The 16,715-nt window shown below is 38.9% G+C and overlaps 2 protein-coding genes across 2 annotated transcripts; both read right to left on the minus strand.

Annotated features, from left to right (window-relative positions):
- Nucleotides 1-876: 876 nt before the first annotated feature.
- LOC104219888 (E3 ubiquitin-protein ligase SINAT5) lies at nucleotides 877-4,954 on the minus strand. Its single transcript, XM_009770651.2, has 3 exons — nucleotides 4,463-4,954; nucleotides 1,982-2,368; nucleotides 877-1,486 (listed from the first exon to the last, which is right to left on the minus strand). The coding sequence occupies exons 1-3, from the start codon at nucleotides 4,706-4,708 to the stop codon at nucleotides 1,124-1,126; spliced, it is 996 nt and encodes a 331-aa protein (XP_009768953.1). The 5' UTR covers nucleotides 4,709-4,954; the 3' UTR covers nucleotides 877-1,123.
- Nucleotides 4,955-11,744: 6,790 nt separating this feature from the next.
- On the minus strand, nucleotides 11,745-16,090 carry LOC104219886 (UV-stimulated scaffold protein A homolog). Its single transcript, XM_009770648.2, has 2 exons — nucleotides 15,743-16,090; nucleotides 11,745-13,789 (listed from the first exon to the last, which is right to left on the minus strand). The coding sequence occupies exons 1-2, from the start codon at nucleotides 15,941-15,943 to the stop codon at nucleotides 11,966-11,968; spliced, it is 2,025 nt and encodes a 674-aa protein (XP_009768950.1). The 5' UTR covers nucleotides 15,944-16,090; the 3' UTR covers nucleotides 11,745-11,965.
- Nucleotides 16,091-16,715: the final 625 nt, after the last annotated feature.

Consider the following 16,715-nt stretch of genomic DNA (forward strand, 5'->3'; position numbering starts at 1 on the left):
TTTCAAGGATAAAGGTTTGGGGTCGGTCCGGGTGAGACGGGTCGGGTTTGTTGATGGGTTATGGGGAATTGATCTTGGCCGTTGATCAATTTAAGATCAACGGCCCAGATCAACCTGTATCAAAACGACGTCGTTTGGATTCTCTGGGCATCGGGTGGCCTGGACCGGGCAGGCCTGGGTCTTGGGCTGAGTTTGTTGGGCCAATTTTAACAAATTGGCCCAAGTCCGGAAGGGGTCTTTTCCTTTCTTTTTTTTTTCTTTTTTTTTTATTATAAAAACACAAAACTAAGTAAAATCAAATTAAAATAAACACCTAATACAATTATTTGCACACACATTAAAATGATCCAAAACAGGTAAAAATTAAACAAAACAAAATCACGGGCAAAGATGCCTGTTCATGCTTTTTCTATTTAACAACCATGTTACGGTTCAGATCATGCATGACACGTACATTTTTTGTATTTTGTTTTAATAAAGTAAAAATGGGCCAAAGTCATAAACAGTTAACGAAGTGCCATGTAAAAATCTCAAAATTGTACAATGGGATCAATTGTTGTTATTTTTTATTTCTTTTGGAGCGATTGTCTCGTGAAACAAAAATCACGTGCTCACACTGATGGTAGAAGACTAGTAGTTGAAGGAACCCTTCGATGACATTTTCTATCTTGTTCTAAGGATTTTATGCATGTTACCATGTTTCTTAGCCAAATTTGAAGTTCCTCTTTGCTTTCAGTCACCCTTCATTTTTTGCTGTCAATCCGTTTGCGCTTCTACAATTATAATGAAGCCAGAAACTTGCAGTACAGTGTTACAACAAAGAGATGGACTACTCGTTATGAAAAATAACTACTAACATATCTAAGGCACATAAAATTGACAAGAAAGCTTATTAATTGATGGATAACAACTTAGCTGTCGTACATCTTTTTGATGAACCTTCAACATCTTAATTTACTTATGACATAGCCAAGAAAGGAGAAGTAAGAGTCAAACTTGCACTATTGTGTAACAGATGTCCACCGATACCACAAGCTATGAGTCTTGGTGGTAACATTAGCCAAAAGATTCAGCACATAGGAAAGAACAAAACCCAATAGGTTTTGAGATGCAACCCCAGCAATTAGCTACAGAGGTTGGGAATGCATGTTCCTTCTTCTGGATTCTGTTGTTCCTTCCATATTCTTCCAGTCACCCGTAGCTTGAGCTCCTTTCTGTCCCCACCGGAGAAGAATAGGGCCATGTTACGTTGTATTAGGAGCCCGTCATGGCTATCCCTAACTTTCCTATGACTGTCTCTTATACTTCGGGGTGTACCTTCCCAGATAAGCTTCCTTCCATTTCCCCCTACTTCCAGGCTGTAGCTGTAGTTTCGTGCCTCTGTCTCGTCTCCCATAAACCGAAGGAATGCCATGTATACGGGTGCCATTCCAAGCTGAAATGCTTCAAAATGGAGACAGAAGTACTGACCAAAACAATTGAAAACCTGAAAAAGGTGACGGAAAAGGTCACTCTAAATTTGAATATAACAAGCTTTAGGAAATAGTTCTGAAACGAGGAACAATAACACGTTAAATGAGGTATGAGATGTGACTCGCAATTTTAGTAGCAGGAGCAGCATGAGTAATATTCGGTTCAGATACCTCTTTGAGCAAATTTAAACTGAAAAAGTATATGGACAGAGAAGTCATACACTTAATGAGATACTTCAAACTGGGACAGACCATCAAGTGTGAAGAGAATCCTATTGAATGCAATTGCACAGCAGATGAAATAACTATAACTTCTATGCAAGGGCCTAAAATAGTGCCTACTAAAAAAACTATATACAGAGTGTTGGTAAGCCATTACCCAATTTTTACAAGTACAACTATATACAGCGCCTTAACAAAAATTTAGATCCTCAATTTAATAAAGCTGTCAAAGACTCAGTTCTTGACATGATTACTTGAAACCCACAAAAAAAAGATAGTCAACTTACAGTTAACATCCACGTGGCATTTTCCACTTCCCGAGGATTAGATTTGACATAGCGATGGTTAAAAGTGCATCCAGAGTGCATGTCTACCTTGTGATCATCCTTCAAATGAGTAACCAAATAAGGAATATCACCAACAACTGCACACTCCGACCCAGCATACGGGCAGTTGTATGGTCTAAAATTACACGCTGACTCATGTTTCAGCTTACTGTAATAAGGAAATATCTCAGGACATCCAAGAGAGCCATATTTGCAAGGCAGCTCAAGTGATTCAGCCACCTTTTCTAGTGCTAAACATCTGATATCGCCAAGCTCCTGTCTACAAGTGGGACATCGGTTGTGTACTCTCGCTTTACACGTTGAACAGATAGTGTGCCCATTGTGACACTGCAGCAACAACATATGAAATATCATTAGTATAGTATACTGATGAAAGTGATGACATTGTTAAGATTCATTAGAGCTCCCAGTTAACATTAGCTAAATTCACTTTGGTTTAACTTGTTGTGATGCTCATTTCAGTATCTGTGTTTTGTGATGTAGCCTCTAAATTTCCACAGAATTTCACAACTTTAGGGTTCAAAAATCTCCTTTTAATTAGAGAAGAAGTTAATGCATCACTTTGGAGGCATTAGTAGCTAGAGACTACCCTAAGATGAAAGTGATCTATATGATTCAAACCATAGACACGTTACACAATACATAAAGGACAAGGGTATTTTTAAAAATAATTCATTTTCCATTCAACTAATAAACCGAACACATAATACAGAAGTACATTGCTGTGCTAGCCATAGACCAGAGGTATTATAGTGATGCTTTTCTACCATTACCCAAACAATCCTCCGGCGTGATAAAAGACTCCCGAATCTGAAGAAGCTAATCTTATCCTCACTAGAAATATAAATACTCAAAGTGCAAAAACATATTCCAACTACCAAAGATGGAATTGTGCAAGATGAATATAGGAAAAATCAAATGCCTCAGAGAAAACCTCTAGGTCAAGATAAATTAATACTAAAAATGCTATAGCCTATCAAACCATCAAAGAAAGATGCTTTTAAATATGGAAAGTGGTCTTGATTCTAAATCTTTGGCTTTACTCCCGCACTGATTCCTTGGGGTATACTCGGATGCTGACAAGAGGATTTACCCTACTACAATCAGAGTGCTGATAATTTGCAACCCTGTTAAGAACTTAGACTTTTCAGTGCTCACACTTTTGTTAAATCCAGGAAGCTGTTGGAACCTAATTACTTCTGAAATATGATTTAACTGAATACAAACCAAATGAAGATAAACTACCAGCTACTAAACCAGCAATTGGAGAGGTAAAAGTCCTCAGTGGCTCCTTTACTAAGACCGAAAACAAGGAGACACCCATCACATTCTGAGTTATGAATATTAATTCAGCACAAATACTCCACCTCAATGCCCAGTCCTAAATTTCTTTCCGTAGCTACCTTTTAATATAAAACATAACTAGTGTTCCCTGACTTCCTAAGGACAGTCAGTCTTCTTATGACCAGCTTCTTTGCACTTCCAGCACTTAATTAATGCCCGTTATAAGTTAAATGCAATGTGAGTGTGCAACCGCTCCCATTAGTCATTGGAGGGGGAGCCTTGGCGTAACTGGTGAAATTGGTGTCATGTGATCGGGAGGTCACAGGTTTAAGCCGTGGAAACAGCCTCTTGCAGAAATGCAAGGTAAGGTTGTGTACAATAGACCCTTGTAGTCTGACCCTTCCCCGTACAACGCGCATAGCGAGAGCTTAGTGCACCGGGCTGCCCTTTTTTTTACCTTAAAAAAAAAAGCACTGTAGAAATTTTTTACATGGAGTAAGCAATACAAACCAGCAGCATGACTCACTAAGTCAAAAGTTGTGGAAAATTTCTGAATTATTGGTTGATGCCCTTCTTCCTAAATCACTTCAGCGGACTTTTCAGCCATTCCCTAACTCCAAATAGACAAGAATCCGATGCAAAACAAACTCATGAAACCCATGTAATGCCTCAAGGTCCTAAAAGTAGGGGGGGGGGGGAAATCCTCAAATCTAATTCATTTACTAACTACAAAAAAATAACCAAATTTACACCATCTCACCTCGCTCTCAGCCTATCCGCCCAATAGAAAAAAATCTATAAAAATTGAAAGAAAAGAAAACTATAATTTAAGGAAAAAGATCTCGTGAAACAATAATGCCATAAAAACGTGTTCGTAAAATTAATCTAGGAAAAAACTAGTGAAAAATATATAGCACAGTCCAAGGAAAAAATTAATCTTTCCTCAATCAACCCCTCAAACAGATCAGGGAAACAAAAATTTCAGAATAGCACAATGTGGAACATCAATTTACCAAACAAAATCCAATCTTGCCTCAATAAAGGGAAAACACAAAACCCAAAATTGCAAAATGTGGAAACATAATTTACCAAAACTTGTTAAATTATCAAAAAGCAAACAAATTGAAAAGGTGGAACCTGATGGATGGGAGGGTACATAGAATTGGTACAAACAGGGCATTCAAGAAGCTCATGAACGCTAGTAGCTGGATTTATAGCAATTCCCCCTTTATTGCTATTCCCATCACATAATATGCTGGTGCTATTGTTGTTATTGTGGGCCGTCTTGAACTGAGAACGAATTATATTTATGTGTTGAGGAATCTCATCTTCATCTATAATACCATCTGAAGATGATACACATTCAATGCTATCATACTCCATTTAATATGTTCGACTCTCGATTCAACAAAATCAAGAAATGATTCAAAAATTTGTCCTTTGAGTATTTTCTGGTTTTGGGTGAGATGAATTTCCTGGAATTATTGATGGTTTTTATGGGGTGTAAGTTACAAACAATTGTTTGATTTTCAAAAGAGAAAAATAGGTAAACAAATGGAGCGGGGTGGTGGGGAGGAGGGTTTGGAATTTGTCTTTGGGGAAGGAGGAAAAAGGATGGTGCTTCTTCCCTTTTGTCTTTTTCTTTCTTTTTTTTAAATCAATTAATTAATTATATGTTAATTTAATTTAAACTAATTGAAGTCCATTTGTATCAATGATCTAACTTCATTCTAATTCAAGTTTAAATTATTCTAATATAAAATAATTTTAATTAATGTCATTCAAGTATCAATGTATGACTTGTTCACACGAATATGGTTGGACCAATTCACTCACCATTCGTCTAACTTCCATCATTGTAATTTTTAAAATTCTTAAATATTTACTTCTCTTACAATTTGAGTTCGTTTTCATCTTTTAGGTTAAATGGTTAAGATTTTAGATTTTCATTATATTGCTTTGACACGAATATGGATGCTAGTTGTTAAGAAGTTACAACTTTTTGTTTCTTTTTTCAATTCTATGATGGGAAGAAAATACTCAACTTATTTCACATGATTAAAAACAAATAGAATAAAACATGTAAGTCAACACCAAAGTTTAATTATTTAATTGAAAATTAGTGCCTTATAGATTTTTGTGGGTTTTTCGAACCATAGCTCCTAGTAGTTAAGTTGGTAATTTTCATTAAGTCAATTTGTTTGGTTAGCTTTACGAAAGTATTTAATTTCTTGACTATATTAGTCGCCAAATTGAATAACTAACTTGCATAATATTAACAAACTAAATAACTTTATTTTTTAATATTATGTGTTCGGTTTGTTTTTTTTTACACTAGAAATATGAAAACGAAAAAAGAAATAAACACAAATGACATGGTGCTATTTAGGGGCAAAATCACCTTTTACAAAGGGTGGTCAACTAACCATTCTTTACCGAAATATTATGAAAAATTACATTATGCATATAAGTAAAATACTGATTTTGGATGTATAAAATATATATTGAACACCCTTTATCGAAAATTTATTTCTAGTTCTTTCAAGTTTAAACATTCTTGAAAATATTTCTGACTTCACCACTGATGCTATTAGGTTATCATCGTCTAACTAAAAACTCGGCATTTAGTGGTTCAATCTAGTTGATTTCTGAAAGTATAAAGAAGTTTAGCTCATAATAATTTTGTGGTTTGTTGTATGAGAAAATTAACAAGAATTAGGTTTCACAAAGCATCAAAAGGTACTTTGTGTAATTTAGTGGAATAAAAGCAAGACTTGGGTTAAAAGTTACTTAAAGTGGATTGGCCACTAGCAAATAGTACCTGCATTAGTGGCTCAAGAAAGAAAAGAATCAGTCCATCACTAGTTGCAAAAGGGAAATCATGTAAAGAACTAACAGCAATTTCAGTCAAATCTCTTTATAACATATTTGTTTGTTCCAAATATTTTTGAATATTATAGTGAAGTGTTGTTATAGAAAACATATATTATAAAATAACATAAAATTTAGTTCCGAAAAAATTTAATTTTTATAGTAAAATATTGTTATATAGGAATATTGCCATATGATTGTATTTACTTCCACATATCCTTTTTTATTTGTGTTTTTGTTATAATCACACAACACGGAAATTTCACTATTGAATTTTGTGCGTTTCAACTTTCAACACGTATCACATCCTTGCACTAACTTAAACTTTGAATGAGTAACTGTAGGCAAGCTTATTTTTAAGACATTGACACATATAGGGTGGAATAGATGAGATAAGCCATATTAATGGAAGGAGAATCTAGCTTTCTTAGCCGTTGGAGAAGAAGCAAAAAAACATAGTGACATACAAGATAGGATAAGTACCAACTTTTCTGTATGTTTCCACTTGACAGCTTATATTAGTTGTTAATTGCCTCTGCATAGTTGTTGCAATCTTATTTAATCATTGCACGTTGTTTCTCCACTTTTTCCTCCACCCTCCCCTCGTCTTGACTTTTCATTTGATGTTTATTTGACTTTCATGCATCTATAGTGCTTGACTGAAAAGTTGTAAAATACTTTTAAAGCAAATCAATCAAAAGAGATAGAAGGGATAAATTATAGTCGATCCTAATTGATGATGGATCAAAAAATAAAATTGAAACATGGAAGTAATAGACAGAAATAATAATTGGGGAGTTTTATTGATCATAGAAATTTGCCCTGCCTCTCCTTAGAGAGGTTCAGGGAATTACAATCATATTGCCCCTCATGGATAGTCGAAAAATGGATCTCCCCTTGCCCGTAGGTTCAAGGTTCTATTCATGGAGTTTCACTCTCCCTTTTTCGGGTTGTCTTTGTAGTGGAGAAGAAGGCTAAGGCCGGAGCCCCTTTTCAGCTCTCTTACCTTGTATTTATAGTTGAAAGGAAAACCTCTAAATTTTCTACGATGGTCGTGGTCATGTAGGAGAGATGTTCTTTCGTCGTGGGGAGGCCTTGGCCTCGTTGCTTGTATTGGAAATGACAATAATGAATTGGAGTCGAGTCGGTTGACTACTCTCACGAATTGATTAGGACGGGGTCGTTACCGTCATAGTCATATGGTCAGATTTTGACCAATACAGTTAGTCCCTCTGTTCGTCGGGTCGTGCCTTGCCGACCTCGGCAGACGGATCGTGTGTGTGACACGGTCGAGGGGAGTTAGATTCGCCTTTTATTCCTTAGTCGCGTTATGACTTTTCAAAATTTCCCGGGGGCGTCTTTCTGGTATTCGTGTACCGTCACGACGGTTTCGAAGCTGAAGCGTCGGTTGGTAAACAAAACGTCACTTCGTGCAGACAGTCATAATGGCGCACGTTTCCGATAAGTTGAACCGTTTCGCGCTCGGTCAGGTTCTAATGGCGACTATTGGGTTTCGTGCTTGAAGAATTTATGTCTTATAAATTGAAGAAATCGGTCACTTGCTTTTCACATTTCACCGCTCATCTTCGAGAGAATTTCCAGGATATCTTCCTTTCTGCTAATTTGAGTCCTTTCTTTACTCCCTTGCTTGCGATAATTTTCAATTTTTGTACCTCTTCCGCAAAGTTCTTTCTTCTCCTTTTTTGTGGGTCTAAGATGGCAGGAACTTTTTCCCGTGATAATCTTTCGGCTACCCCTCCGGCAGTTAAGAACCCTGCTCCAGCAATCGGAGACACAAAACCGATAGAGAGCGAAGATGTTCCTTCAGAAGAGGAGATATTATCCCGCCCGGGGAGAGCAGTGATAGATTGCGGTGTCGATAGCAGCGAGGAGCAGATGGATATTCCTCCCCCCATAGGGGATGTCGGGATAGCGGATTTACGGGAACGGTGGGTCATTCCCAATTACGTTGAGATGGTACCGGCAGGTAGAGATGACAGGGTCCAAATCGACCGCCTCGGGTTCTGCATGTTCTATGCTTACCCCTTCCTCGTGGGATACACGCTCCCACTTCCCATGTTGGTGGTTGACTTCTGCCGTTATTACAAGGTGTGTCCTGCCTAACTCTCTCCTTATCTGTACAAGTTGTTCCTCATGTTTATCAAGTACGTGGAGTTAGCCGGTCGCGAGGTCACTCTGAGGCACGTGCTCAGCCTATCGCTCCCCAGAAAATTCGCGGCACAATGATCCATGCGCGCCCTCGAGGGTCAAAAGGCTTAGTGGTAAAGATGGATGATAGGACCAATCGTCGCTTCTTTGAAAACTTCTTCTATGTGCGGACCGAGCACCTGGTGGCGGATCCAACCAGATTTCCCGAAGTGTGGAATTTTGCCCGTAAGTCTGTCCCTGATTAGCGAAATACCTGTTTTGTCCTTGTCCTTTTTATATCTTATATCGTAAATGTTGATCTCCTTCGTCGTCTTGCAGTCGAGAAGCTACCCCCGCCTCCTTTGGAGGGGATTAGAGAATGGGTCGAGGTTGTCCTTCCTCATACCGCAAGGGTTCGCACGTGGGCAACATTTTATGAGAGATATGGGCGTAGGGCCCTTACGGGTGAGATAGCGCCCTTATTTTCTACCCGTCTTTTTTTCGTTTTAATCTTATCTTTTGAATATTTGTTTGTCGTGAACAGGGAGAGTTCGCAGAGTCAGGGCTCCTCAGCTAGCCTTCCGTCGGCCAGCTGCATCGGCTTGCCTCAGCGCGGTACCTGCTGCTCGTTTCTCATCGAGGGCCGCCTCGGTCGAGTCCACGGCCTTAGCTACTCCGACTCGGGCGGCCTCCCAGGACGAGGTTCCCTCTGGTGTTGTACGTCCTCAGGATGACTCACCGTCAACCGGGGAGGAAGAAGGACCATCGAAGAGACGGAGAGTGGGGTTCGAGGTGGCGCCCCCGACTGTGATCAATTTGGATTCTCCTCCGACGGGCCCAGAGGAAAATATTGTTGCACTGTCTTCCACAAGGGTGGAGCGGGTAGTTGATGTTGATGCTGGCGTTTAGAGCCAGGAAAATGTAGTCGTTATGGCGGTTCAATCTGACGTTCCTGTTGCGGATAATACGGGACGTCCTGCTGGAGTTGATAACCCATCCCTTAGCACTGTCGTGGTGACCTCAAGCGCGCCTTTTTCATCTGTGGTGGGTCGTGTTCCCCCCTCGGCGGCTGAGAGAGGGAAGAGTGTAGTGGTTGATGAATACGAGTCTGAATCCGACGTGGACCCTGATGATGTTTGGATGTTTGAGGAGGACATTACCCACTCAATGGTACGTGCGGGAGGGGCGGCCCGTATGATCGAGATTCCCTTCGATTTGAACCTTTTGGTGCAGGGGGACAACTTGGTGCCGCAACTCAGCCTGCTGTGTTCGGAGGCCGTGAATGGGTCTCTGCGGAACATCCCAAACGCCGAAGTGAGGGATGAAGTGGCTGTGATGGGTTTGCGGGTATGTCATCTCGGATTTTGGTTTGTTTTTTTTTCTTTGTCGCAAAAGTGCATTGTTTTGACTACTTTCACTCTTTTCCTTTTTCAGACGTACCTGTTGGAGATGGAGAACATCCGTAGGGCCAATATCAGGTCGAGGATCTTTTTGCAGATGTTGGGGAAGTACCGTCGCTACCGCAATAGGTGCCGCGAGTTGCACGAGAGGTTGAGGACGGACCCTCGCAATCGAGCTCTAGGCGAGGAACTGGAGAGGAGGGATCGCGAGCTAATGCAGACGATCCGCACTAAGAGCGAGCTTGAAGATCAACTTCGCCTTAAGGACGAGGAGCTCGAGCTGGGAAAGGGGGTTGCCGCCGAATGCGAGCACTTGCAGGGCCAGCTGAGGGAGACACAGTTGGAGGTGGATCGGCGTCGGGGCCAGTTCGAGGAGGCGAGCGCCGAATGGAGGAGGAAGCTTTCTGCGATGGCGGGCAGGGTCGCCGACTTGGAGCGTATTGAGAGAGCTTGGTCTGAGGCCTTATCGAGGGCAGCGACTCTGGAAGAGACTATCCGTGTACTCCAGTCCCAGTAAGAAACGGAGAGGGGGACTAATAAGTTAGGATTTTAACGTGTTTTATGTCCCTACTTGCCTATGGTTTGGGTGTAAATTGCCGCATAATAGTCCCAAAATGCTCACAGGTTGTGCTTGTTTGCAGGTTTGATCGACAAAGTGACGAAATGTCGAAGATCGGCTCAAAAAGAAGTGAAACCTGCTCAAGTATCAAAGATAAAAAAGGAGTGAAACCGGCGAATACGACATAATTTCATGAGTTTTATTAAATTTACTTAAAGCTAAAAGTTGGTTTTGGAATTCTTATGTTGTCAACCTACAAAATATCTACTTTATTGCTCCAAGGGTACCTACAAGGGTGGTGTCATGCGTCAGTAGATGTTTATTGCTCCAGTCAAGAAACGGGCTTCATTATATGTCGTTGATTTTTTTAATTAACTGCTGAGTTTCACACTAACAGGAGTCATGTAATTGACATACTACACAGGCTATAGAATAGAGGAACCAACAATTAGGGATGACAATGGGACAGTGTGGTTGCGGGGCAGGTTTCAGCTTCACGGGGCGGGACGGGTGGGTTACAGCGTTTGCGGGGGCGGGGCGGGTTCTAATTTTTTTTTAAAAAGATTAATGTGGGGCGGGTCACGGGGCTAATTTTTTGAACTAAAACCTAAAACGCTCAATCTTCTTTGACCGTTGTGTTTCCCTTTGAGATGTGTGTTTTCAGAATCTATTTGTTTAACCCATGAAACCTGCAAAATTGTTGTAATCTAATATGGGTTTGCCCTTAAAATTCGATGTCTGCCTCCTATTTTCCCTCATCAAATCTTTATGTGAAATCTATGACCCAAAGTCCAGATTCGAGAAGAAACTAGTCTTTAGAAAATAGTTTTTGATATAAAATGAGATTGCTTTTAAAAAATAATGACAAGTATTCATCAATAAGCGAAATATCTTGAAAAACTAAATACCCCATAAAACTGTTTCATAGTGTAAAATTATTTTAAAGTGAATATTTGTTTAAGTAAAATGAGGTACAGATGAAGAAAACTAAAACAGATGAAGAAAACTAAGTGCTGACACTATGAATTATGATTGCAACTATTGGCCAAAAGAAAAGGTAGAGACAAATTTTTAAAAAAATAAATTTGTTGGGCGGGACGGGGCGGGGGTGTGGGCGGGTGGACACAGGTTTAAGTGCTATGCGGGCAGGGCGGGTTAAGACAGAAACCACATTGTCTCCCATTCCCAATCTATCAAAAACTAATATGTTATGTCAAGGAATGTGTTACGACCTCACCAAACAAGCAATCACATCATCTAAATTCTACTTGAAATCCTTCACTGCTTTGTACGCCGATTGGTGTGGATTTGACTGACTGTATATCCAAGAAAATGGTGACCTGAGAGTTCTCTCCTTCGGAAATACTGCAGATTTTTCCTTTTGACATACGACAAGTTAAGGCAAAGAAGAACAAAACATGCACTGCATAAAAAACCATAGTGATTGTAAAAATTTCTCCTCATTTATTGGGAAAAGGATGTTCCAATGTATGATGTAAAGATTTACAGTTTGGCAACCTAAATTCTAAGCAGGAAGTGGGACAGAACAAGAAAAAGAATGTTTTGAACCACCAGGAGCAACCATAATATCATAAGCAAAATACAACACCCAGAAACAATGCCAAGACCTATGAGAGAAATAAATAGCATTGATTCATTATCCTACCACTGATTTGGAAAGGCTTCACGGTAATTAGCATCCTCAGCGACCGTTAACTGCCGCACTGTAGCATCCCTAGCACGGCCATTAAGAAGCCTTTGACCCAATCTATCTTTGGCAGTTTTTTTCTTTTTTAACATAGATGCCAGAGTTTCTTTCTTACTCCTGGAAGAAGATCTAGATGACAAAGCTCTATCCTGAACTTCTCCAGCATATAAGGATCTTGAGGTTGACGCCAGCGCAGCATCACGTAGAACTTCTTGATTATGTTCTCGAACTTTTGCAAGCTTCGCCCGCTTCAAAATCTGCTTTTCATGCTCTCTCTTCTTTGTGTCCTCTTTGTCTCTCTGTCGGACATTTTTTACAGCCTGCTTGGCTAATTTTTCCACAAGTTTATCATCTAAATCATGTAGTTTCTCCTCTACTGAAGAGCATCTATTGATGGGCTCTTGTTGCTCCGACTCTGCAGCCTGATCTTCTGTTGATGGGCCTGTATCAATTGGGTTACCTTCATCATCTCGAGGAATAATAGGTCCGTGAAATGGACAAATTTTCAAATCTCTCCTCTGACACAGTCCTCCATTTCTCAAAGGGGCCCGACATGGTTGGATTTCAATTGGATCTTCCCTATAAACAGTTGCATGGACTTTCAACTCTGCAATTTTTTCAGCAGGAATAACAGCATCACTGTCCACCCTACCCCAATGGCCATCAAGATCTAATCCTCTTTGGTTCGCTAAAACATCACTGCTTGATCTTGATCCCCAATCATCTAAGAAAGAACCCCAACTCATAACCGGAGCTTCAGCTAAAAGCTTACCTCTAGAGGTGTCTGTTTCATTGCCACCATTGGCCACCTGCAGCTTATCATTTCCTCTTACGTTAAGATTACTACATTCAGGAGCTTCAACTCTCATTCCACTGAAATTCAGACCCAAGGAACAATCCCCAACTTGGTCAGGCACTTTATGTAATTTTCCATTTTCTGCTTCCACATTACCCTCTTCCCAAATGTCTTCTTCCTCGGCACTTCTAGATTTAGGCAGAGTGCATCCAGATTCTTCACATTTTTTCTTCACTGATTTGAGATGATTATGAATATCAATAAGATCCTTTAATGTGGAGTCCCTAAACCTAGTGTCTGTTGTTTCCACTCTTATGAGAACAGAGATCCATTCTTGCACTGTGACCATATGTTTTGTCACTAGAATCTTGAATAGTTCCCTCAATGCATCAAACACAATTTTATTTTCACTGTCCTCTTTTATTTTTTCTCCTTCCTTCAAAGAATCAAGACGGATTTGACGGAGTTCAGAGTTGCGGAACTCCACAATTTCTTCATCATCTAAAGGAGGCAACAATATATCTTCTTCATCCTTTGTGCTTAAAATGTTCAAACACTCACCAATTTCATCAACTGTCAACTGAATTTCATCCTTTATAGAAGTAAGATTCTCCTTCAAGGTTTCAAATTTCTTCAGTAGGATCTCCTTTGTCCTCATCTCTCTTTCCCTCCTTTCCTGCTGAAGCCTAGCTGCATTTGCTTGCAAGTTTGGAAATTGAAACCGGAGGGTATTCTTCAAATAGTCATACCCCAACCTGAGCTGCCTATAATGAATGCCAAATGAAGAATTCCACTTCTCTAAGAACTCAATTGCTTTGGTGCGTAACACAGAAGCAACAGAAGCAGGAGGTGGAAGTGGCAGAGTCCTTCTGAACCCAACACTTAAAGTGAGTAACTGATCCAAGTTCTCGACGACAATAGTTCTAAAAAGTTTTGAGCGCATGAAGAGTTCATCTATTATGAGAAGAGCGAGATATCGTACCTGTCAAGAGAAACCCATAAGTCAAGTTACTATTAGGAGGTGATGCACAAATATGTCAAGTTGTTTCTAAACTCCATGGGATGAATGTAGCTTAGCACAAGTTTTTAATCCAATTAAAAGAAATAGTTTGTGAATCAGAAAAGTATCCCAGACCATCTGGGGTTTCATAATTGAAAAGTCATAAGCACCTCCCTTGTTGAAAAAATTCATCCTTGTAAGTGCTCCCACTTGAGTTATAGTAAAGTCTTCTTGACAAGAAGTCAACAACGTACTACGGCATTGTGAATCATAGTTCATCTTGGACTTTCACTTGCTTCGTAAGAGAAACCTTTACCTTGGATAACTAAGTGGCTAAATGTTTAAACTGATAGTTTTACTTATGACAAGTACAACAAGGAGTAAATATTACACTAGGAAAGCGGACATCATCCTGGCATACGCCGAGGAGACTATATCTTGAACCAGGCTTTATCTGAAATCTAAAAGTGAGTTTCCCCTTCCAAAAGATGTACTAAACTAAATATTTCATCAATGACCAAAGTGATAAATCCACTGCATTTCTGAAGATATCCTCAATTGGTTCACAAAAATGTCACCCAAACTCTCCACAATAATTCTACATCTTATTTAAAATCCAACCTGGGTAATCTTCAGTGCACTCACTTGCACATACGATTGGCATAGAAAATTTCAAAATATTGCAGTGACAAAAGTTGAAAGACATATTTGAAAGCCAATGCCTCCAATTGATAAGTAACAGATAACAACCACCAATGATCATATAAATCCATGTCAAAGACCCTCAAAGATATAACACTATCAAAAGGGAGTCCAATTGCATTAGTGAAAACTCTCTTAGGCAGACTAAAGAAATGGATGAAGTTGTACTAACAAAACTTATGTTTACTGATTATAATATTAAAGTGAATAAACATATTCAGCTTCTATTTCTAATACAATATCGTAGCGACAATAATAATCCTTCCCACAATTCTGTGAAGAAAGAGATCTGCTCAATGGATTCCTAATGTAAAGCTAACGAATAGAAGAAATTGCTCTTCCTCTGTTTCAGGACAAAGGAATTACAGAATGTTGATATCATTAAGAGAGCATGCGTAAAATAATGAACGTTAAACATCAGTTGGTATGAAATTCGAAATTCGAAATTCCTATGGACTTCAACTGACAAGTCCTCCTCTATTGATTTGCGGTGACGTTGTCTTTTTTTTTTTTTTTTTAACTGGCAACCAATAGAACTGGCAGAAACAAGAACAAAAAATATTGAAATGGACTGGCAAAAACAAATTTATAGCTGAATCACTAACTGATAACATTTGATTAGGCATTTGCTCTAATCAATCAACTAAACCTCAATGCCAAACTAAGGGTCAGTTTTATAAATTCTATCTATCAGTCGTCTCTATTCAGAATTTCAGACTCATTGCTTTCAAAACTGGTAAATAATTTGTCAGTTAAAACATACTATTAGAGTTTCTCTAAAACTAGACATTCTCTACATCCAACACTTATCGCTAACATACAAGTCTCTGACAAAACTGAAAAAAACAAAGTAAAAACAATTTTGTCCCATGGCTCAAACATAGAAAAAGCTGCTAGCTTAATCACCGTAATGAGAAAAAAGACCAGCTCCTTAATTACTAGAGCATTAAAGCACAAACCTTTGTAAAGCGCACAATTGAATGATCCGCCAAAATACAACACCCTTTAAAGTTTTTTTTATTTAAAAAAAGAACACCAATCACCAATATCAATCAATTAACTATGTCTCAATTCCAAAGTAGTTCGTGCAGGATATAGCAATCATCAGTATTCATTCCACTGTCATTGCAATACAAAATAATTTGTCTAACGAACAAAATTAGGGGTTAACCAATAAGAAAAAAATATTGACCAAAATTGTACTGTGCAAATGCTTTAAGGATTGGGGGGGACCTGAGAGTGGTCACGTTTCATTAGGGACATTAGGGTATGGGCGGCAAGTCGGAGCTCCGAATCAGAGGAACGGACCACCGATTTGATGGCTTTGAGAAGGCGGGGATCAACTTCCGGTCTAGTGGAGTTGGTGGCTTTATCAATTAACCCTGCCACCACCATTTTCTCTGTTTCTTCCTCCATTGGGGTTACCAATTTCATGGGTTATTCTCCTCTGAATCCACTTTTGTTTTCCACGGTATTTGGAGATGAAAAATTCCAGCCGCCTTCCTTAAAAGAGTTTGAAGTCAAAGCGGGAAAATTTTCGAAGCTTCCGACGATGTTTCCATGGGCGATGGAGGACTTTGTTGTCGTGTACACTATCCCTAACCGACTTTAACCACCAAAGAGCTCAGTCAAACGGTGTCGTATTTCGCCACGGGCTTTTCTCAAAAACTATTTACATTCCTTACTCAAAAAGGTATATATAAAACCTATATAATTTTTATATTTTGCTCGCTATTATTTTAAGAATGGCTCATCTTCTCATTTTGCTACGGATATCATCCTTCTGTATTTATGTTAAAGTAATAAATATATGATTCATGTGATTGTTTTTAAATATAATTTTGTTGTCTTCTTATCATGATTAAGACAAATAAATTATTTAAAGAAAAGACATCAACTATTTTTAAATAATTCATGATGAAGGTAAAGAATTTAACAGTAATCCTTTCACAGTAAGAAATTATTAGTTGTACTAGTCTTAGGGTACGTACTTTACGCGTGTACATATTATATGAATGTATAAGATAATAAATCAATAGATATTATTAACTAACGTATTGAGTATAAATAAAAGTTTAGAAAAGTATCAATTCTTGAAAATAACTAATGTTCGATCATATTTAGCTAGATTAATAAAGAAAAAAAATTGTAAGTGCAAACGGTAATAGGATAAAATTCTAAAATAAATATTGATGGAAAACATAAA

Source organism: Nicotiana sylvestris, chromosome 1 (genome assembly GCF_000393655.2).
Source record: "Nicotiana sylvestris chromosome 1, ASM39365v2, whole genome shotgun sequence".
Classification (NCBI taxonomy): domain Eukaryota; kingdom Viridiplantae; phylum Streptophyta; class Magnoliopsida; order Solanales; family Solanaceae; genus Nicotiana; species Nicotiana sylvestris.

Coding starts and splice junctions, on each gene's coding strand:
- LOC104219888 (XM_009770651.2), bottom strand. CDS start 4,708: ATGGAGTATGATAGCATTGAATGTGTATCATCTTCAGATGGTATTATA. Junction 2,369..4,462: donor TGTACCCTCCCATCCATCAG/GTTCCACCTTTT, acceptor TTGTTGCTGCAG/TGTCACAATGGGCACACTAT. Junction 1,487..1,981: donor ATGCCACGTGGATGTTAACT/GTAAGTTGACTA, acceptor CACCTTTTTCAG/GTTTTCAATTGTTTTGGTCA.
- LOC104219886 (XM_009770648.2), bottom strand. CDS start 15,943: ATGAAATTGGTAACCCCAATGGAGGAAGAAACAGAGAAAATGGTGGTG. Junction 13,790..15,742: donor TGAAACGTGACCACTCTCAG/GTCCCCCCCAAT, acceptor TTCTCTTGACAG/GTACGATATCTCGCTCTTCT.